The 22,818-nt window shown below is 45.1% G+C and overlaps 2 protein-coding genes across 15 annotated transcripts; both read right to left on the reverse strand.

Annotated features, from left to right (window-relative positions):
* Positions 1-2,492: 2,492 nt before the first annotated feature.
* LOC100828542 (transcription factor PIF1) lies at positions 2,493-10,416 on the reverse strand. Of its 14 annotated transcripts, XR_730895.3 has the most exons (9): positions 9,994-10,415; positions 9,788-9,847; positions 9,080-9,191; positions 8,163-8,964; positions 8,003-8,068; positions 7,636-7,896; positions 7,340-7,539; positions 6,827-7,162; positions 2,493-3,189 (listed from the first exon to the last, which is right to left on the reverse strand). XR_730895.3 is itself a non-coding variant. In XM_014896883.2 (8 exons), exons 3-7 carry the CDS (start codon positions 9,103-9,105, stop codon positions 7,357-7,359), a joined length of 1,338 nt encoding a protein of 445 aa, XP_014752369.1. In that variant the 5' UTR covers positions 9,106-9,191; positions 9,788-9,847; positions 9,994-10,414; the 3' UTR covers positions 2,493-3,189; positions 7,344-7,356. The 14 variants fall into 14 exon arrangements, 13 of the variants coding, with proteins under 13 accessions (XP_014752369.1, XP_003559649.1, XP_024318781.1 ...); XM_014896883.2 differs by lacking the exon at positions 6,827-7,162 and having other exon boundaries at positions 7,344-7,539; positions 9,994-10,414; XM_003559601.4 differs by lacking the exon at positions 6,827-7,162 and having other exon boundaries at positions 9,994-10,414.
* Positions 10,417-17,131: 6,715 nt separating this feature from the next.
* On the reverse strand, positions 17,132-18,097 carry LOC106865798. The gene has a single exon (XM_014896612.2). The coding sequence runs from the start codon at positions 17,913-17,915 to the stop codon at positions 17,313-17,315; it is 603 nt and encodes a 200-aa protein (XP_014752098.1). The 5' UTR covers positions 17,916-18,097; the 3' UTR covers positions 17,132-17,312.
* Positions 18,098-22,818: the final 4,721 nt, after the last annotated feature.

Below are 22,818 nucleotides of genomic sequence, written 5' to 3' on the forward strand. Positions count from 1 at the left end.
ACTGGTTAAAAAAAAGCGGGAAGAAAAAACGTCACCTAGCTAGCTACTCTGGCTGCAGAATGCTACTCCCTTCTACCTATATTATTTGTTTCAAATTTGTTCAAATATGAATGTATCTATGTTTAAAATCCATTTAAATACGTGTAATATTTCGACAAGTAATATAGGTCTGAGGAGTGAAAAATGCTACCGACGCGGCCAACCAAATCCATAACTACTACGGAGTAGTTTGTTGGTTAACGATTCATCTTTTTGTCAAACAAGTTTCTCTTTGCATGTGTGGGTGCCTGTCACACAAACACAGTACTATACCCACGAGCGGCTTGTGTACTTACTTCGTCACTCACCAGTAGACAGCGCAGTCCCAACGGGGTGACGAATACATGCATACGGGCAGTGCGGTGCAGAGTAGGCAGGCAGGGTCCAAGATCTCGGCGGGGACACGGATGGGTCTTGACTAGGTACGGAAGTATGGAACAACCCATGCCATAATAATTTCTCTCTCTGTTTTTCAGAGGAAAGAAACAACAGATACATGGCTGGATTCCTCGATCATTAGTGTACGCGCTTTACGACGAAGAAGCTTGGCTGCAATCAATCGAGAAGCTTCTCTCGATCAGGTCGCGCTCGCACAAAACAACTTTTGGCGATAAGATGATGACGACAGGATTCCTCGTGCTTTTCTCCAATGGCTCCATTCTTGGTGGCGGGTAACACCCTACAGAATCTATTTTACTGTTGCCTTTTTTGGTATTGAGCTAGGTAATTCGGTAATCATTTTTGGCATTGTTATCGGTTCATCTTCCAAGCATTATTTGCACTTTCCAAAATAGTTTGCTTGTTTTTCTTTTGTTAATGGAGCGATACGGTAATTCTAATGTTGTGATGGCTTCCTCGTGATGGGATCAGTCCACTCAGATTAAAGTTCTAGACTATGCATGAATGATTATATTTGTCTGGAGTTAGTTCATGATTTAATTGATAATTTTCTTTCAAAGATAGGCGACTTAACCGTCGATAGCGAGACGGCTTCATCAACCTCAAAATATGCCGACTCAGACTCTCGAAGGTGCTCATAAGAGCAGGGTATGCGTGCGTGTGTTCATATGAATAAATGCACGTGCATGTTTGTGAGCGTCCGTATTTATACAGGGTTTGCAATAAAACATTTTGTTGTGTTAGTTATTTTTTTGCTTTTGTTAGGCAGGCCCAAAGGAAGTGCCTAGTATGGTAAAGCATGGTGTCAGTTAGGTCCTTTGTGGTTCGCTTCGACAAGTCTTTTCTTCATCTTGTTGTAATTGTTTTATAATTTATTTTCTATTATTGAGGGCGGTGCTAAAAAAACCTAACACCAATTTTGTTCTTGGAATGTAATGTGTGGCCATTGTGTTCAGAACAAGAATACGCAATCAAATTGTACATCTTATGTTTCACCACATGCATGATATTTCCCAACTAATGTGTACTTCCTCCATTCCAAAATGTAGGGCGTATAACTTTTGTTGGCTGTTAATTTTTTTTAAAGTTTGACCAAGCTTATGGCAAAAAAAATCAAGATATAGATTGTCAAACCATGATAGTATGAAAATATATTTCACAGTGAATTTAATGATCCTATCCTCATTTGACATCGTCATGAAAATTATGGGTAGCGGAACTTCAATGCAATCTCATCATGAACTATTTGAAACATTATGAAACAAGTTTGCAAGCTACCTGCAACATGCTTGAAAATCTTTTGAATTATAACTAAAATGTCATAAAATTTGGCAAATCAAAAACTTTGATACAATTTTGAACTTGGATATTTGAAAGACTTTTAAATGGAGCTTCCAATTTAAAATTAGTTGGCACCTCTTAAGAAAGTAGAGCTTGTGTGCAACATGGACACCGTGCTTCAAATGACTCAAAGAGCAAAATTCAATGCTTATGTCATCTCTATCAGTATCACTACCTTGATCTATTTAATTCAATGATAATGATGTATCTCATCTTCTCTCTAACTGGCCCACAAAAAATATTGCGTAAAAATCTTAATCTATTGATAGGCAAACATCTAAATTAGGTGAGTGGTGGAGGGTCTATTGCATATGCTCCATAGTACCAGTTTCCCTTTCTTGGTAATGGTGGCCATTTTTGGTTCTCGGGGCTGATATTTTCTTGTCAGTCTCAATTATTGAACAAGCTTGTTCAATGAGTAATTGACTAGCTAGCGTGCATGCGAACATTTTAAAGGATAATAAAGTTGTCTGAACTATTAGCAACTAGTGAATATTCAGTGCTCGTTCTCGATATTCGCAACACAATTACACACCTAGGATAAGTGAATCCTTTGAAATCCATCAGATCCTTCATCTTTAATTGGATACATTGTGCATTGTATATATAGGTCTTGGAGACAGAACAAAGGTAACTAGAAGAAAAAAAAGGTGAAAATCTAAGAAAGTTCTGAGTATGATCGAATAGTTAGAAATTAAGGACTCCTCTACCAGTTTGAATTACTACCATTGCAGGAATGTAGTGAGAGATGATTATACAATTATACAGCAAGTTGCCAAGGTACATAAAAATGGACCATGGAGACTAAAATTTTCTACCCAAGTATAAGTAGCACGATAACAACTACTACGACGATGACAGGACAACATTCTTTCGGACGGGTGCTTATATTGTACCTAAAGAAAGCTGCACCGCGCATAGCTCAACATACCAGCATTAATTAGGTGCTTTAATTAGGTGTTTATCAGCTGCCAGAAATCATCAATCTTGACAGCTTCTTTTCCAGCAAAATATAAGTGTGAATCCTAATCTATTTCAACTCTCACTTGAGAAGAAAGAATTTAGAAAATATTTGTAAGAGGAGGGGCATGCCCAAATCAATAATAGACTACAATCCCAACTCCCAAGTATGAACTGAAAAAAAAACCTGAAGACTATATTGACAATTCAGGTTAGAGATCCGCACCAATTTACCAAAAACACTCCTGCACAGCTTTCAAACGGGGGCAGAAATTGAAACAAGACGCCGGGTCCCTTGTTTTCCCCTCAGCGTTTCCTCCACTCGACACCCTTCTGATGTGCAGCCGCAGTTCCTCTTCTTTTTATTGCCATACTCTTCTTACTCCTTGGTCTTTACAGGACCCGTGCAGCCATACAAACTTCCAACCATTTTTTTTTTGATAATTTGCCCTGTAAAAGTACAGTTGAAAGAAATTAGGATTCCAATAATGCCAAAAATCATGTACTCCTTCCGTCCAACAAAGATGTCTCCACTTTAACTAAATTTGAATTCATCTATACACTAAGTTATGTTTATATACATCTAAATTTTGACAAACTTGAGACATCTTCTGTTGGACGGAGGATACAACTGTACATGAAACTCATTTTGTCTGTTGATGGACAGTGATCGATCCTTCCTGTTTCCGCGAAAATAAAATCGTTGTGTGCAATAAAGACACAAGAGATATGTACGTACGCCTTCTGAAACCGCAAGTAATTCGTACGCTTGTGTAGGCATTGACTAGTATCCTGATGGCGACAAATTAAAGATTGGTACAAACCATTGACATGGCCAGGTTAGCTGCACGCGTACATGCATGAGCTGGCTAGCTAGCTGGAGAGACCTAATTCCTGGCATATGTAAAAATTGTCCGAAAATGACGGATTCCCGCGCCATACATGCAGCTAGCTATGCAAGTAAGCTTATCCTGTCTTGTGATATTTCTTTTGTTAAGGTGATTTTCTTGGCACAAGAGAAATGTAGAACCACTCGTTAATTGCCAGGTCGGATGTAGTTTTCGTATGTGACAGTAACACTCGATCGAACATATGCATGTTGATCATCTAGCTATGGTGTCCTGGTTCAGTTTAGTAACCAAACCTACGAGGGGCCAAGGGATCTGAAAGACAGGAAAATTCTGTTAATTAAGCTGACGAAGAGTTGAAACCATGTTTCCAAGTTTATTCGGTTTGCGTGGTGACCAAATTAATGGTGGAGACATGCACATGGAAACTTTCGAAAGTCGCTTTTGTGTTAGTTGTATTTTGCATATCAAGATGACAATGGATAGTCAAAATGTGGATATCCATGTATATCCAGTCCATGGTTCGTGGATATGGATCTGGTTTTCGATACATGGATATCCACGCATGAATACCTGCCAACTCGTGGAGCGACATGGATATCATATTTGATCCATGGATATCCATGGATACCCGGTATTTATTAAAATAAATAAATTACTGACATGCGGATCCACTGCTCGATAGATGTACTCTTCCGTTATTGTAATAAAGTACTCCCTCCGTCCCGAAATAATGACGTGGATTTGTATATCGTTACTTAATTATTTTGGGACGGAGGGAGTACTTTGTAAGTTTATATGGTCTTTTGGTTAATATAGATTATAAATCGGTCATCCATGTAAGTTTCATCTATTGAGGTATTTTGAATAGCAGTATCTTATTTTTAGATTATTATTATTTTTGTTGAACACAAAGTAATATATATATCTAGTAATCCAATGAGCTTTCGCATAGTTATGGATATAATTTTTTGCTGTGTAAACTCCACCACACCTTAAAATTTATTCTGGATCCGTCACAAATTTGAGTCACTTAATATTGGATGGAGGGAGGATATTGCATGGATATGGATAATCCATGGATACTCGGATATCCGGTGGATATGGATATGGATATTGTTTTGCATCCACGGATATTTTCGTGTATAGATAGTTGGTCCGGCGATGGATATGAATATGGATATGGATTTGGTCGACCCGTTCAGATCCGACCCGTTGCCATCCTGATTTGCATACATAAATCTACACTGAAAATTATGGAAACGACTCTGGGTATAAGTTTCTCGTTCTGTCATTGATATCGAAGCAAAACTAATTGAAAACTCTCAAGACAGCTGAAGTTCGACTGTTAATTTGTTTACTCCGTACTAATTACTGAGAGAGTGATGGAGAGCCGGAGAGCGTATCGGCTGCACGGGAGTTTGGGGTGCATCCTGATTTTCTCTAATAAAAATTATTTTTTGAGATTAAAGTAACCGATGATGTTAGAGTTACATGCATGCATCTATCATATTAGTATTTAGTACTCGCTGCCAAATTTATCTATTTAAAAAAAAGTTGAGATGATGGTTGCGTTTAGGTTTCAACTCTTATTATCGGGGTAGATACATTTTATGTCTACTTTTTAGTCTATGTTTTCTTTAGAAGTTTTTTTTTTGCAAAGCTTTTATAGCAGACATGCAGCTGGATTCAGGTGTGCGAAGTGTACCGCACATCTGGTGGCACCAGATGCTTTTCCACTAATCATTGGGCACCGAAAGTGGATCGTCTTTTCCAGTTCTTCCTTTTTTTCGTCTTATTTTTCTTGCCCGCATCAGCGTGAAAATCTTACTTGCCACGTAGAGTAGCAGTACATATCTATACCTATCTAAAAAATACGAACCGTTCTCTTCACCGTCGTCTGTCAAACTTTCCAAAAAATATTGTGGGCCCCTACGATTGCATCGCTTTTTCGTAAGCCCGTCGTCCGTTACAGGATCTTCCTTATCCCCTCTTGTTTGCCTTCTAAACCGATACGGCCTCCTCCTCTCCCCTGAATCCTGATATCCTCTTCCTTGCTCACCCTGCGAGCCGCGCGCGGCCACTGATCGCCTTTGGTCCGGCACCACCGACCTGGACCTCGACCTCCCCAACCTGGCAACCTCCCTCGCAGATCCTCCCCTGGCCCCCTCCCTCCCACGGATACCCCGCTCTCTGGATACCACGACTCCACGAGCCAGCACCACCTCCGGGCATTCCCCATCCTCGCTCCTCAGAGGCCATGGCCAATGGTGCCTCGACTGCTAGGGCGGTGACAGGTCCGGGATCCCGTCGATCCTCTCCTCCCCTGCCCAGCCTCACGAACTACATGCCAGGGACGGGTGGACGAGGCATTGCTGGGCGGCGAAGGCGAGGACGATGGCGCGGCCGAGCCAGGCTGCGCTGGTGCACGGGGCGAGCGCAGTCAAGTCAACGAGCGGGTCGCCGTAGTCCGAGACTGCCACCGCCGACCTCCGATCTCAAGAATCCCGACATCACCACAGCCTCTCGACGGGATCCAACGGCGTCATTTATAGAATCTGGGGTCCGGCGGTCTCCTCGACGGATCTGGCGTTGAAGTGGGTGTGGATATATATATCGATGGATGTTGCAGAAACAAGCAGACGTTTTGAGACTGCAAAAAAGTTACTGCTATCGTTTGGGATCCTCATGATAATTAAACTGTCCACTCGTGTTTAAGGACCTTAGGTTACAACTTGCTGCTGGTTCAGATATATGCCAGTGATTTTTGTTAGTTGTGCTATGCTTCTTGAAAGAGAGATAAGCTCATGCATCATTAATGTACGTTTATGTGAATTGCAAATCTTCTAAAGAGTTTCTTCTTTCAGATGAGGTTATAATTCATCTGTACAACCGGTTGCAATAGCGGAAGTTGTTCAGCTTTGGGGGTTTCCTGAAACTGTCCTGAAAACTAAGTATAGATCAATGCAATCATGATGGTGGGAGATAAGTAAAAAAATTGTAGGTATGAAGTGTTCAGTAAATTTTCAGTCCTGTGATACTTCCAAATCGCAATATGGCTTCTGATATTGTATTAAGACTTAATTCACATGGATATTTCTCACGTCCTTTTATATTATTATTGGAACCAAACTTACTGTATAAAAAATAATGTAGCGTGCTTATGTTGTTTCCTTTCAGTAGTATGCAAGGGCTGGAGACATAATAAAACATGTCACGTAAAACATTCATGTACTCACCACAATATAGCATGCTGAACTAGCAGCGGCACCGGGTGTACTGGAGGGCACAGGGGCATATGAGAGTAGAGAAATGCCGCCGGGGACCGAGGACGGAGACCAAGAGGTCAGTGCAGAGCTCTAGAGGCGGCGGCGGAGCTCTTGGATGGCTAAGCCAGTGAACTCTAAATCAAAGGGTGAGTGGGATGGAGAAGGCCGGAGACGGAGTAGGGAGAAAAGCTATCTTTTCAAACATGTGGAGCGGGATGCAGCGAGCCGTGACAGCGCACGGGTATTTCCGCTAGTAAATCAAATGTTTGATTTCGTAGCTAACCGCTAATGCTAGATTTTGAAGTTCTGTAAAATTAGCCGCAGGAAAGTTAGCCCCCTGTTTGATAAACCAAATTATGAACTAAATGATATAAAAACACCGTCCGGGAATAAATATAAGCACTCTAAATGAGAAGAGTTTCCCGAAAGAAAAAAAAAACGATGAGAGAGGCGTGCCGGTGTACGTGGCACATAGGTACGTACATACTTGATGATGATCATCATATTCTGTTTGGATGCATCCCGTTTCCCGGCGTGTTACTGTTGGTAGCGGCGGCGGCGGCAGCAGGGGCAGGCGTGGCGCCATTGGCAGTACTGTGCACGTGGTGAATCGGAAGCGCTGGACTTTGCTGCACGGCCTTGGCCCCCAACGGGTAGTATCCCATCCCCTGCGCCGCATAATGCTGCGTACGCAAACGAAACATATGAGTATCTCTCCATGTCAGCCAAAACGGCGCCGCAACACAGTATATGATTGCTTGGAAATGGATGGCACGGACCTGATGGTGGTGGGACGGCGGCTGCAGGTGGTGGTTGACGCCGAGGAAGTGCGCGTAGTGGTCCGGCAGGCTCTGCGCCGCCGCCGCCGCCGCGGGCGGCGGGGCCATGAAGGAAGGCATCCGCCGCGGCAGGTACTGGTGCATGCCCGGGAACATCACCGCCGGCGGCGCCATGCCGCTGCCCATCCACATCATCTGCACCTGCATCTGCAGCGTCTTCAGGTACTCGATGGCCTCGTCCAGCATCGACGCCTTGTCCGTCTGACCACACGAATACAAAACCAACAAGCAGATCAATTAATTACTACTGTAGGTTGTTGGTCAAAAAGAAAAGAATTTTGTGTGTTGTGCGAGCGAGGTTTGGCACCTTGTTGCAGTGAGGTATGAGTTCTTGCAAGGCCTTCATCTTCTCGTTGATCCTGTCTCGTCTCCTCTGCATCACAGACAGCAGCAGTGTCAGAGAGGAGAGTTAAAGATCGATGTAATAATCATCAGCAGTCTGAATTAATTACACGCCGGCCACGCACCCGCTCGGAGAGGTTGTGCACCTCGGCTGCGCGGCTCCTCCTGGCCGTGGGGAGCTTCAGCGGAGGCTTGCGCTCGATGAGCGCCAAGGACTCCGACTCCGCGTCCTCGCTGGGGCTCTCGGAGTAGTCCTCGGTGCGGCTGTCGAGCCGCTTCCGCTTGCTGCTGCTCCGGAGGCTCGCGCTCGTCGGCTCCGTGGACGTCGTCGTCGTGTTCGTGAAGCAGCCGTTGGAGCGCCCCGACGACGACGCCACCGTGGCCTCACGGCCTCTGCCGTTTGCATTAATCCCGCTGCCCACCGCCGACTGCAGCCGGGCGCTGCTGCCGTAGGCAGCGGTGCCCGCGGACTGCACGCGGCCGGCGTGCTGCACCTGCACCTGGTTGCTGCTCCCGCAGAACGACGACGCCGACGCGCCCTCCTGCTCCATGGCCGCCGCCGCCGCCTTCCCCGTGGACCGGGCCTGCACGAGGTCCGACAGCTCGCCGCCGTCCGCCATGGTCGACTTGGGCGGCGGCATCAGCTCGCTCGGCGCGTCGGACGACTTGCTGCCGTTGCCGTCTCCGTAGCAGTCCGGCTTGATCCCCACTGCCTGAGGCACGGCTTCGCAGAAGAGGTCCGAGAAGATGTCCTTGTCGAGCGAGTCGGCGTGCGAGAAAGGGAACCACAGCCCGGCCTCGTCTTCTTGCATCACCGCCGCCGCCGCCGCCGCCTTTTCGGGCCTCGGCGGCAGCTTCCGGTGAGTCTGGCTCTGCATGACCACATGGCCGTTGCACCACAGCAGCTCCATGAGGTCATCGTCCACGCTGCACACCCAAAAACACACATCATGCAACAAACGTCAGGATTTACCCTTCGATCAGTTTGGCCTATCATCAGATTACTCACAGCCGTTGATCAATTAAGCGATCGAGTACGAACCCGAGGGGTCTGGATGCGTCTCCCATGTTTGCTCCAATCAGCTGGAACGTACGAGTTGGCTAATGCCTCAGATCATACGACTTGGTGAGTGAGTGACTCGCTTCAGTGCAGACTGCAGAAGCAGAGGAAATGGTAATTTAGAATCACAACAAAACCAGGTTCATCAAACAATTAAAAAAAAAAGAACCACAGGAATATTACGAAGATAACTGTAATGTAACATGAATTTTTTATGTTGACTGACAACGATAACGGATTGACCATAAGCAGTTTATGTCGCTTTGTCTAGGATCCTGCAGCACACCATGATTTGGCTTCAGATGACGAAGGCAAAGCATGTGCGATAGAGCAGCCGACAGGCTAGCATTATGTAATGGCAACAGAAATCCCAGATATATATGAGTTTCCAACGCACACAAAAAGAAGAAGCAGAGCATCTGGACTATGGCCAGTCCAGGCAAGAAGAGGGTAGATGGGGCACCACGAAACCTACCGGTCATGAAAACCTGCAGACACAGGGGGGAGCACATGCAGAAGAGCAGCTAGCAACCAACAACACAGTGAAAAGACTTCAGAAAAGGTCCCCTTTCTTTTCTTTATTTAGTCTACTAATCAATCAAGTACGGAAAACTCAGTAGATATCATAGATCAATCAAGTACGGAAAACTCAGTAGATATCATAAGAAATTCTTCTTGTTAAAAACATACCACTGTACTAGGACTTCAGAAGCTTTCCTAAACTGTAAAACTATGGCTCTCCTCAGTCTCCTGTTAAAATTAATGGATAGGGTGAAATCCGTATCAGAAATTGCTCAAGAAATGGAAAGAAACGTGCATTAAGGATGTCTATATTTTAAAACCCAAAAGTTAGAACATAAGATGGAAAAAGAACCAATCAAGAAACAAGAACTAACCAATCCAGTTGCAAGATTTGACGGCCACTTCTACCTTCCTCCCTCTCCAAGGCTAATTCAAAACCCGGCTTTGCTCCTTCAGGACAACACACTCTCACAGCTCTCTTCTCCGCCCGGAAGGCTAGTAGCTACAGAGCAGTGGCTAGCGAACACAGCATGCAGCTAGCTGAGCTAGTGAGGAGGGAGGAGAAGAAGAACAAGAAGGGCAGGCAAGCAGGGGGACCTTGTCTTGGCACCGGCAGTGGCTTTGAAGCCGCTGCGCAACATTGTAGCTGAATTGAAGTGGATTCTCGCAGACAGAGACGGGAGAGAGGAGAAAGGGATAGAAGAGAGATATGGAGGAGCGAGAGAGAGAAAGGGAAGGGAGAGGTCTGGACAGGGGGAATGATTAGGGGATCAGACGTGAGTACCTTGCACCTGTATATAGGGAGTGTGCATGCATATATGCCGTTTCTTGCATCGACCAGGCGAGGGCTGTGAATGTGTCCCATGAGATTTTTTGCCATTTCGAGAGTAAGCTCGCAACCAAGCGCTGTGATTAAATTAGGCAGAACCACCCCATTGAAGACACCGGTAGAACATGACCACTGGTTTTTATATTCTTTTCGCAAAACCATCCCATCGGGTCAAGTTTTGTTAAAATCACACCGATTCTTGTGTAACACGTGTTTGGCGCCGTTTCTAACGAATCGTAGGTAGAATGGTAGATTAATCCAAGCCCTAAGGTGCCCCCTCATTGCCCTCCTCTGACGACACGGGGGAGCCCTAGCTACCACCAGCCCTAGGGCCCCCTCCCTCCACTCCTCCGCATCGCCGCCGCTGGAGGGGGTGCTAGCGAAGCCGTGCGCGCCCAGGGAAGGTGGCAGTGGGGCATTTTTCTCCCTTGTCGCGAGGCGCCGGCGCGGCACGCGGGTTGGCGCGGGGTGGCACCGACAGGGTGGCGGCGGCGCGGGATCTGGGCCGCGTGTCGTTGGCGGTGAGCGGGCCCGATCTGGGCCGGGCGGGCCGCGGCTAGGGCAAGTGTTGGATGCTCTCTTCTGTGGCCAGCGTTGAGGATCCGCGGTCGGGGTCACCGGATCTGGGGTTGGGGATGCCCGATCTAGAGCGTGAAGTGGTTGCGGCACCGTGGAGCGATGGTGGAGGTACAGATCCGATGCGAGGGGCAGTTGGGGTGTCCTAGCCGATGATGGTTGGGCCGTGTAGCGCGCGACGGGCTTCGTCGGCGCTCGTGGTGGTGCGGTGGCCTCTTGTCAAGCCTTGCTCGTTGCGGTGCTGCTCCTGTCCGTGTTGTGGTGGCTGCGAGTGAAAACTAGCACTGTCTTTGTCAGTGCCGGCGACGACGGCATCCTCAGACGTCGCTCCATTGTTGAATGCGTCGTCATGCATCCCTTCCACACCCACCCTTTGCAGTGCCTCCGAGCGAAAGCTCAGATTTGGCGTCCAGATAGGGTAACGCGGCATCCTTGACGTCGTGCCCTCCTTGGAGGCGTTGCCTCTGGCGGCGGAGTATGCTCGCAGTGGTGATCTTGGCCAGGGATGGCGGCATCGTGCAATGCGGGCTAGCTGATGCACGAGTTGTTCCTGTTGGGGCAGCCTCTTTTTTGCTCCGGTCATCGAAGAAGCTCCGTTCTGCCTAACTTCTTCTGGCGCAAGGAGTTGTTCCCTGTTCGGCATCGTTGGAGCGGGAGGGGTTTTGCCTTTGCAGTTGCGTCTTGTTTATGCGGTTTAGTCCTGTGTTTGCTCGTACGCAGGGTTTTTCGCTTGACTTTTCCATGCGGTGGCCCAGGGAACGATTTCCATATCATTGGATCCCTCGTCCCATGTACGGAGGTGTGGGTCCGGCGGCATCATTGTGAATTGCGTCCGACGAGGTTCACTGATTGCCCGTGGATTTCTCTGGGCGCCAAGACAGATTTGGGGGAGATGAACCGTTTCGGGAAGACGAAAGAATCCGTGGCTTTTTTGGGCGCTAATTGTTCCAGAATCGGTGGTCCTTTTGCTAAATTTGCCATGGGGCCTGATGGACGTCCCACATGGTGCCACGTCTCAATTCGGACTAGATTGGACCTTTTGCTCCCACCGCTCAACTATAGGACTAGCCCACCCCATTCATAAGAAGTTAGACTAATTTGCTCGCACCTTTCGAGTAGTTGGACCACGGAAGTATTTACCTCACTTTTTTCCTATTTTAACGTTAATGCTAACTGAGCAAACCTTGAGCTAAAAAACAGACTACTAAAGAGCAAGATATTATAGAAAGCTAAAAAAAATCAAGAAAACTAGCTAGAGAGTTTCAAGTTTTGAATGGACCAAAATTTGTTGGCCGTCCACGATGGCGGTGGCCCCACACCGAAGGCGTCGGGGATTATACCGTTGGTGTGATGGCCAGCTCACCCATTGGGAGCATCCCAGGTGATCTCTTGTGGCAACTGATTGCTGTAGGAGATCGGGAATGGTAGCAACAACCGACCGTGGTCGTCTGGACGATGCATCAGTTGTATCTTGAGATGGTGATGCCTTCAGTTTCTTGTTGCTTACAAGGAGTACGGATGTAAGGACGTCACCTCTTTGGACTGCGACCTCCATGGACTCTTGGCGAAGGTATGGAATGCCCGCTCCACCACCTCTAGATCGGGTTCGATCCGGCTTAGCAGGTAGTACATGAGACCTCTCATGTGGAATCTGTTGTCGGCATCAACGGTAATACGCCTCACTGTCGCCACCAGAGATGGATCAAAGGTGGTACGACATTGCCTGGAAATTGGACGGCATGGGACGTTTCCTTCTTCCAACATCTCCTCAAATTCTAGATGGCCAACGAGATGTCGCCGGTCGGTAGAAGAAATGATGGCAGTGACGGATTTTACAACAAGCATGCACGCACTCTGGTGGAAACTCAACATTATGATTTATGATCATACACTGCTGACGTGCATGTGTCGTTCTCTTGTTGAAGGTACTGCCTTGAGACTCGGCTTTGGAGACAAAAATGCCAAAATCGACAAACGCGTGGCGGGTCCTTTTTGATGGCTTTGCATATGAGCTATGCACTTTTTGTTTGTTTTGGTCACTGTTACGGAGTTTTATGGTAAGTTGGTGGAGTTAGTGTAGAGATATAGATAGCCTCAGTTATTTATTTATTTTACTTGTTCAACATTGCTGACTGATTTGGCCCGATACTTTTAAGTAATAAATATCCGGTGAAAACCTCTGTTCGGTGAAAACTTTTAAAACCATTAGATTCTAAATAAATGGATCAGATCAAAGATAGAACATCTAATCACTTAAGCGCATTTTTATGACCCCTAATCGTGTGGGGTGGTTTTATAAAATGTGTTTAAGTTATTAGATGTTCCACCTTTCATTTGATTCATCTCTTTGCGATCCAATGGTCAAGAATGAACGATTTCACGTGATACGTCGCCATGCTTGTATGTAATGCATCAACTTATGCAGAAACCTTGGATTTTCAAATTTTTGGAGAAAAAAATTAGAGGACCTGATTTAAGCTGCGAGGACAACACCCCTCGAAAAGCAATAGCAATATCACCCAAATCCCTCTCAATAAGATTTATTTGGACACTCTCCTTACAGTGCTAGTTGAGAACAACTGTACGGATCTCCACTTGGCCTCTACAAACAAGAAAAACCTATTCTGTCAATAAGATTTCCCTAGATCACTTTGAGGCAACATCTGGAATCCTAATAAATTAGGACTTGTAAAGATTTCCGCTTTGCCTGTACAAACAAGAAAAACCTTTTCTTTCGATAAGATTTCCCTGGATCACTTTATGGCAACATATGGAATCCTTATAAATTAGGACCATGTTCAACACAAATAACGCTGTGTCACCACGAGGGCAACATGATGGCGCCCGTCGTAATTTGGTCCCTCCAACGGAAGTGTTTGAGCCATCAATATTATTATAGCTTTGGCCACCGCCTGCACTTGGGCACTTGTATTCTTTTGCCTCCTACTCATTCGGGTTTGTATGAAGAAAGAACCAATCTAGTCTGAACTGACCATGTGCCAAGAACCTATATGATTCATAAACAAATGTTACATGTTTATCGAGCGTACATATTTTATTAAGAAACAATACTGAAAGCACACTGTACACTTATATTAATTAGCTTAGATATATTAGGTACTCCCTCCTTCTAACAAAAAAATCTCAAGTTTTTCAAAATTTAGATGTATCTATACTTCGTGTAAAGATGCATTCAAATTTAATCAAATTTGAGACATCCTTTGTTGAACGGAGAAAGTACATGATTTTATCTAAGCTCAGGAGATAGTTCCCCTTTATTCTTGAAGCACAAAAATAATACACCATCGTCCATAAAAAAGAAGAAGATCGTTTCATACATATAAGCAACAGAAGGCCATGCGGTCACATATAAAATCTTGGAAAATAAATGCGCACGTCCAACTTGGTGAGCAGCTTTTCTTGAAGCACATTCTGAAGACAACGAAAACTCAGACTTTCCATGGATTCTGTCTAGCCAACTTGGGTTTATCCACATCATCAGAGCAGCCCCGGCCACGAAACAGATCCTCCAAATCTTGGCCACATCTTTTCGTCTTCCCTCATTGAGAGGGCCGGCCTTGGTGTTGGTGGCATGTGAGCCAGGAAAACGTCCAACTTGCATGTGGCGGGGATCTCTCGCTGCCCAGACTCAGACTCACGAGTCACAATCGATCTCAATTCTAAAACCCAATTAAATATACAGGTCTTGCTTCTCACATGCCATACAGGCTATACAGCCATGCCAGAGCAAAGCTGGGCCATGGAGCCAACCAGTTGGCAAGAGGCCGCGTCGGGTGATCGATGGCATGTGAGTGTGATAATTGTCTGTCTTTATGAGAACAAAGGGTTTGACAGATTTTTCACGACATTATTTAGCTTCATTTTCCATATCGCCTCCGGGATGCATGGATATATTAATAAAGAAAAAGTTTGTGTTCTCGAGTTTCGTTTTCTAAACTCTAAATTATAGAACAAACAAGTTTAATATGCAAGTAACTGAGTAGATTTGATATGTGACCATAGTCAAAACAGTATAACTGATGACGTGTCACTAGTAAAAATAAATAAATAAAGACTATAAAGACTACAAAACATAGTTTTTGTTTTTTTGCTAAGATGGAATAAAAGAATTTTGTTAAGCAAAATCAAGAAATAGTCAACAAATATGTAGCGGCTCACTCAACCGATCAAATGTTCTTTCATTTCTCCATGCAAAAGTAACGAGGTTTTGTGCGCCGCCAATTCATCAGTTGGCTGCAGGAACAATTATTTGGAAGCTAGATATATGCTTGATATACATGTTTGTGATGGAGAACGAAATGACAGGCGTATGGGAGTAGCACTCAGGAATGAGGATAATTCGTTGGGATCTATTTTATTCATTTTACAACTGCTTTGCGAGGGGTTTCCGAAGCCTCTTCAGTTTGACAGTACTCTCTCCGATCCTAAATTGTTGTCAAAATATTACATGTATTTACACGTCTTTTAAGAGTAGATGCATCCATATTTTGACAAATTTGAGACAACAATTTAGGATCGGAGGAAGTAGGTTGTAAAAATGCTGGATCATAAGAACATATAATTGTAAAGTTATTCAAACTTCTTAGGTCTTGTTTGGTGTTGGTGTATTTTTTAGTCACTAGTGTGCCCAAAGCACTCAAAAACCCAAAACACTAGTATTTTTCTAAAAAACACTAGTTTCAAAAGTGTTTTAATTTGGTACAAAAATGGAGTATTTTGTTGGGAAAACTAGGGATAATCCCCTCCAAACTCTTCCTACCAAACAACCATTTTGGGTTTGTAGTGTTTTTCATTTTGGAGTGGATAATACTCTAGAAAACACCCCAAAAACTCTAATACCAAACAAGGCTTTAAAGTTTAATCAAATTTAGAGAAAAATGTGCTAATATCTTCTTTATCAAGTAAGTACACAATGAAGACATAGATCATGATAAATTTAATAATTGATACACCTGCGTGGTGTATTTTTGAAAAAAATTGACGAGTTTAATAGACTAATAATTTTAAAGTTGTAGATGTTGATAGATTGTTTAAAAACTTGGCCAAACTTTAACAAGTTTGACATATAACAAAGGTAGAACATCTTACATTTAGGAACGGAGAGAGTATATATGTTTAAATACCACATCAATATTTACGAGAGGCCATTAATTACACTATAGTTAAAACACTGTAATCTTCAGTCCCACATCTTTTGATGGATAGTACCTTTTCACGTGAATAATATTTCCGCTTCTATTCATGTCAGACATTTTTTTGTTTCTCAACTTCTATGTGGAATTTACATTTGAAAATTTGTGACGTTGTTAATACTCATGACCTCAATATATTTAAATTTTTTAAGTGGGCTGTAATCTACGATGTACTGGTCAGAAAGCCTCAGAAGCATGCGCGAACGAAAAAAACTGCGGTCTAATTTTATTTTATTTTGAGCGCAAAACTGCGGTCTAGTGTGTTGGGCTGGATCATATCATCTTGTTCGGCTAGATTGGGCCTGATCACACAGTTACTAATGGATTGATTGATCATTGATCCTAAACCAAATTTGCTGGGCCGCCTGGCCTAAACAAAATTCAATTACGTTTCTATTAACCGTTTTAAGAAAATCTTTTTTATGAACCTCGTCAAGTGGGCAGAACCAATTTAAGATGACAACCCGACAAAAAAGCACAAACAAGACTCGGTTAATCGAGAAAACAACACGAAGACACTGGTAAAGGCTGTACTAGCATTGAAATAGTCATTCGAGCCATGCTAACAATTCTGAGAAATTCCGACAACGAAACAAACAAATATAGGCCACTAATTTTTCATTACAGAAAAAATATATGTTTTCCAATGAAATATTTAGTAGCAAAGAAAATGCTTGACAAAAATATATTTCGTAACTCATGAAGTTAATGGGACGATCACTACATCTGTCTATTACCAAGGTATTTTGATTCTTTGGCACAATTAGCCAATGTGATGGAATCACCACATTGCACAATTAGGCTGGATCGGAGGCAGTACAGAGTAGTTTCTAACCATATGCCAAAGATAACATAATTATGAAAGTAATGTCGATTATCCGCAAAAAAAATGGAAGTAATTTCGATGACATATAAGGCTAATAACATTGCTTCCATGTCAAAATTGAAACATCGGCAGTCAAAGTTCTATAAAATCGACTGTGCAGTACAAACAGCCATTGAACCCAATCTATTCGAGAAGAGATCTAGAAGTTTAATCCGCTGTGTGCTACTGCTAGCGCAGTAACGCCATGCTTCACTTGCCATTGTTGTTAGATCCCTCGTACACCCCCCACTTGTTCTGAACGCCGCCGCCGCCGGCGGGCACGTCCATTTCCGCTCCTTGGGCAGCAGCGGCGTCCAACGCCCTGTTAGGCTCGTCGTGGGCCTGGTCCGCGGCGGGCTCGTCGTCGCCAGCGGCCGGCAGCCAGGCAGCAGGCGTGGTGGTGGGCCTCTGGGCCGGGTTGAGCAGCGAGGCCCACATGGCGACCTGCTCCTGCCGGGTCACGTCCACGTACGGCGACGGCGTCTTCCCGGCGCCGTAGGCGCCCAGCGACGGCGCCGCCCACATCGCCGGCTTTCCCTGGGAGGGGTACCCCGTGTAGTACCTCGGGTACCGTGGGTAGTGCGCGCCCCCGTATTGGTACGGGTACGGCAGCCACTTCCCTGCCCTGGACATCGTGTCGGCGTCATGCCGCTGCGCGCCGTTGGAAGCCGACGGTGCCACTGCCAGCGCGGATGTCCCGGAGCTCGCTGCCGTCCTCGTGGACACCGGCCGTGTGGCCGCGCTCGGGCTGACATTGAGGAGGAGGAAAATGCTGAGCGCTGTGGTGACGGGAACGGCGAGGGTGCGGCCCATGATGGAGTAGTGTCGTTATTAGCTGCTTGTTTGTATTGAGAATTTGAGATTAGCGCGCCGTAATTATACAGGAGGGGAACTCTGTTCTCCGGGGAAAGTACGTGAGAACTAGCTAGTGAGCAGGTGGAAGCACTGAAGCTGCTTACGGAGTGTGTGGATTTACTTGTTTCCTAGCTACTTCTACAGTGTTGCTTCAACATTGACCGCGCTACTGGAGGCAGTTGACAGGCCAGTAGGTGTAGGTTGGTCACGCATTCGTTTCCAGCGTGTACTATGAACCTTCAAATTCAGGGGGATTATCATTCTTGCAGCTTGGACCATTGGGACGACCAGGAATTGTTACGCACTCCAGCAAAACCAATAGAGGTGCACGCACAAGTTCAGAGAGATGGCCGAAAATTGCATGCTACTACACAAAACCACACATTTTCGAGACAGTTGTGTCCTGGAGCCACACTTAAAAAACCGTCCGCAAAATCAAATTTTTTTAAGGCAATTTGTAACGGTAAGCCCCAAAACCGCTTATGTTGGTGGTTTTGCTCGAATCTTGACAGGCGAGACCCATATGTCGGTGGGTGGATTTCGCGCTAGGGTTTCAGGGGCGCTGCAGGGGGCCCATCATGGCCTCGCCGGCGTCGGCTGGGGGTGGGGATGCGGCTCTGATGGGGAGGCGGGGTGCGCAGGGTTCGAGGAGCTAGAGCGGCGGGAGCAGCTGCACGCACCAGCAGCTCTTGGACCACTTCGCATCGCTAGAGCGCGGGCTGGCAGCGTGCTCCGACGCGATCGTCCACACGCGATCGAGGCACGCACAGGCCGCGCGCTCTGACTCCCTCTGCCGATGCGATCTCTCCATCGACGGCTCTGTCTCCAGCGCGCTTGAGCAGCTTGACTCCCTTGCAGCCGCTCCCGCAGGTTGGGTTCGGGTCGGGTTGATGTGGTGACCGACATGTGGGCCCCACATGTCAGGATTCGAGCAAAACCACCAACATAACCGGTTTTGGGGCTTACGGAGGCTATGTTTGGCATTGCAATGGATTATCATAATCCCATTTTTTTCACCCGCTTTTCACTATTTTCGTGTTTTGCTAACCAATTTTTTTCTACTTTCGTGTGTATTTTTCCACAACAGATTATAAAATAAGTTCAGCGCAACACAGTTCAGTAATGCCAAACTGGGCCTGAGACAATTTGACTCAAAAAGTGTGGGTTTGCGGACGATTTTTTTTAACTGTAGCTCTGCAATACAGTTGCCCCAAAAAGTGTGGTTTTGTGAGGTTCTCTAGGAGTTCTTCACCCTTTGGAATTGGACGCGTGATCTCCTCCTTGATGATTCGGTGCATGACTCCTTGACGTGGAACTGGTCCAAAGACGACTGCTACACGGCCAAATCGGCGTACCTTAACCTCTTCGCCGGGCGTGCCGGGGACCCGATGGCAAAGGAGGTGTGGGGCTCGCGGCCCAAAAAAGAGTTGTTTCTTTGCTTGGCTTGCGCCTTGCGACAAGGGACCGATGCTGGACCGCGGACCGGCTTGCGAGGCGTGGTCTTCAAAACCCTCCCTAGATGCCCACTCTGCGATCAGGACATGGAGACCATATCCCATCTACTCTTGGAATGTGTCGTGGCGAGGCAGGTGTGGACGAGCCTCCTTTCGTCTTGCGGGCATGCGGATCGGATCCCCAAGGCGGATTCGAGGCTTCGCGATTGGTGGACCTCTCTCCCCCTCCCCCGCCAGATCCGCAAAGATTTTCGGACAACGATCATCCTTGTCCTCTGGACCATCTGGCGCCACCGGAATGATGTGGTGTTCAATGGTGCGCCTCCGGCGGCGGCGCGGATCCTGCAGTGTATCCGGGAGGAGCTTGTGCGTTGGGAGTTCTCTTGCGACTAGCGTGGCAATTGGTTGGATAGATAGCAAGTAGTCCTTTTCTTGTTTTTTGGCCGTTAGTGGCGTTGTTTTCCCATGTGGCGTTGTAATAGCCGTTTGGCTCTTCTCCTTTAATCGATGATGTACCCGCTGGGTGCATTCTTGAAAAAAAAATTAATCTACAATTTTTACGAGGAAAGCTCAAAATCCAATCAGTCATAAGTTGCATAGAACATGGCACTTTGCGGATGTTAAAAGCACAGCATACCACATTCCAGAGGTACTTAGCAACAGGGCAAGCTACAAACTAATGATCTGTACTCTCAGCATTACCAACAAAAACACAAATGTTCTGCCCCTTCCACCTTATAAACACAATGTAGGTCGCACATAAGTAAATATATTCAGAATTTCCATATTTTGTTACACTTTCTACACTTGAAGCATTGTTTCGATCAAACCTTTGATCAATGGACTTTAGGAGGCAAGGTAGAGCATCTTAAAAGAGCTCAATAAGAAGTCACTCAAGCTGAACCCTTACCTCGTTACCTGTCGCCCCAAATACCTGGAAAATGAACAGGAGCATCGTCCACGCGAGCCTCTCACCGCATCAACCAACCACCCATCATTGTCGCCCAATCAATTACCCGTGCATCATTTTACCTTGGCCTGCAAGTGACTAATCACCACCCTCATGAACAGTGAACCCTCTCGTGGCAAAGGTTCCGCAGAAAAAAACAAAGTGATATATTCTCTCAGCTTGTCCAAAGAGGAATTGGAATTGCTTGGACAAGCAAGAAAGAGATTAATTAAAGAAAACAAAGACCTGGGCCACCATCATGTCATGTCTGATATCATATCACGTTTAGTACTTTCGAGCTTCAGAGACGGATTATTGATGGCAGACATACATGGATCGCTGTTGCTGGGAGCCTTTCCAGGGTGTTAATTGTGCTGATCAGCCTCTTTTGCAGACGATGATGATATACATTTTACTATAAATGTAAGCAGACTTTAATTGTTTTTGCCTACCCTTGGTGTAGCTCCCGCGCGCCCGACCATAATTTATTCAAATTAAGTATGTACCGGAATATTGCAGTAACGATTATTTGGTTTGTGTCTATATTTGCTCTACTAAAATTTTAGTAACTTGTGGAGATTTTGTGTTTGTTTGTTTGGTTGGCTATGAAATCTCTAGGACTTGTCAAGATTTTTTTGTTTGTTTGGTTACCCCTATCTAAATTTAGACAGCGAAAGTTGTACCAAACTTTATCCCATTCGGCAAAAGTTGCAGTACCAGATTTTATCCCATTTAAAATTTTGACTCTATCCTAAAAAGTTGGGCCCAATTAAGAAAGAAAGAAAGAAATGAAGGTCGCTAAGCACACTAAAACTGATGGTACTGATTTTTCCTAATTAATCAGCTCACCTCCTCTCTCGTTTGGTCGTCCACATTTTGCTGCATTGTTTTCGCTGTCTAAATTTCCACAGTTATAACAACTCTTTTCAATCTGCCCAATCCCGTGCTTTGGAAATTAAAATGCTCAAACATTGTTTTTTTTTTGAGGAATCACCCGGGGAGAATCTCCTCATCTGAATATATTACTCAAACGAGCCCGATGGACAATAACAACAGCCTCCTAAACATCTTAAATAAGGTGGTTGAGATTCGCTAGTTTGATTCTCCTTAGGTGGAAGGAAGTGCATGCGTCGTGAAGATGAGACTGAATAACGAGTTATAAATTGCGGGAGACCTATCAAAATCTTAAATAAGATAAAATCTAGCATAACTGTCGCTAAATGGTGTAAGATTAAAGAATTTTCACTAAATAGGATAATTGATGTAAAAAAATCAAAGTAAAGGAGAAAAACTGGAATTTTATACTCTAAAAAGAAAAATATTGATCAACAAGTAAGAGAGCACTAACGTCACCATTGGGACGTCTAATTGCATCGTACGTACGTGTTCCGTCGTAACAAGGAAGTTAGATGGTTTCTAGAAGACATCTGCATCACATTCAATATTTATGCAGGCTTTAATTCGGATTCACGAGGGGAGGAAAACGACCGACGGCTCTAGTTTTCTCTAGAGAGCAAATCAAGTGATCTGAAGGGCCCAGGAGCCGCATTATCATATACCAATTAATTAATTAACTAAGGAGTGGCAATCTAGTTTTCGTTTCCCAATTATCTCGTGAAGTAGACGTGCGTACGTTAGCCGCACTGCTGGACAAGTTTGACGAAACCCATCTCCATGTTCATGTTTACGTGTTCACGAGGAATTATGGGCGGGCAGGAAAGCTATGGATGCTCATCAAATTGATTTCGCAGGTTAGCAGCAGCTGGATGGGAAATTATTAGGTCAGGGGTCCAGACGTCCACTCGTCCAGTAGCCGGCCGGTTCGGTCAGTTTGTTCTTACAAATGCTAACTCGAATACCTAACCGGACGGAAGTTACCAACCATAAATTTGGACCGTCCGTTGCAAACTTGGAACGTTTTCCAGGCCTGCTGCTTTGTTCTTTCCTTCCTACTCCTTCCGTCCAACAATAAGGGACATATTAAGTTTCGGTTGACCAATCATTTGACCACAAATTACTCCATTAATATGTGACTAATGTGATCAAAATCATAACCATAAGCAAATATCGTTAAATAGGAATATAATGGAATATCAACTTATGTCCTATAAATATATATTATTAGAGTAATTTTTGGTCAAACTATAGGTCAAAAGAAAGCTAATACGTCCTGTATTGTTGGACGGAGGTAATTTTTTTTTCCTCCCTCTGCTTTGAACAGGAGAATTCGAAGAAGCTTCCAATTCTATCGTTTTTGCTTTTCCAAGGCTGTCAAATGGTGGCTTGTTTCGAAATGTTCAGCCTGGGTGAAGGTTTTGTGCCCCGGTACGACGAAGACAATACTACTAGGCGGCGATCGAGAAAGGTCGTCGTACCAAAGCAAGTAGAGTGGACCAGTGGAGACAAGTTTAAATTAGAAAACGGTAAGAATTCACTCAAATTAATTTTCCAGAAGAAA

Source organism: Brachypodium distachyon, chromosome 1 (genome assembly GCF_000005505.3).
Source record: "Brachypodium distachyon strain Bd21 chromosome 1, Brachypodium_distachyon_v3.0, whole genome shotgun sequence".
In the NCBI taxonomy this organism is placed as follows: Eukaryota; Viridiplantae; Streptophyta; class Magnoliopsida; order Poales; family Poaceae; genus Brachypodium; species Brachypodium distachyon.

Coding starts and splice junctions, on each gene's coding strand:
- LOC106865798 (XM_014896612.2), bottom strand. CDS start 17,915: ATGGGCCGCACCCTCGCCGTTCCCGTCACCACAGCGCTCAGCATTTTC.
- LOC100828542 (XM_014896883.2), bottom strand. CDS start 9,105: ATGGGAGACGCATCCAGACCCCTCGG. Junction 8,965..9,079: donor GACGCATCCAGACCCCTCGG/GTTCGTACTCGA, acceptor TTGGGTGTGCAG/CGTGGACGATGACCTCATGG. Junction 8,069..8,162: donor TGCACAACCTCTCCGAGCGG/GTGCGTGGCCGG, acceptor TCTGTGATGCAG/AGGAGACGAGACAGGATCAA.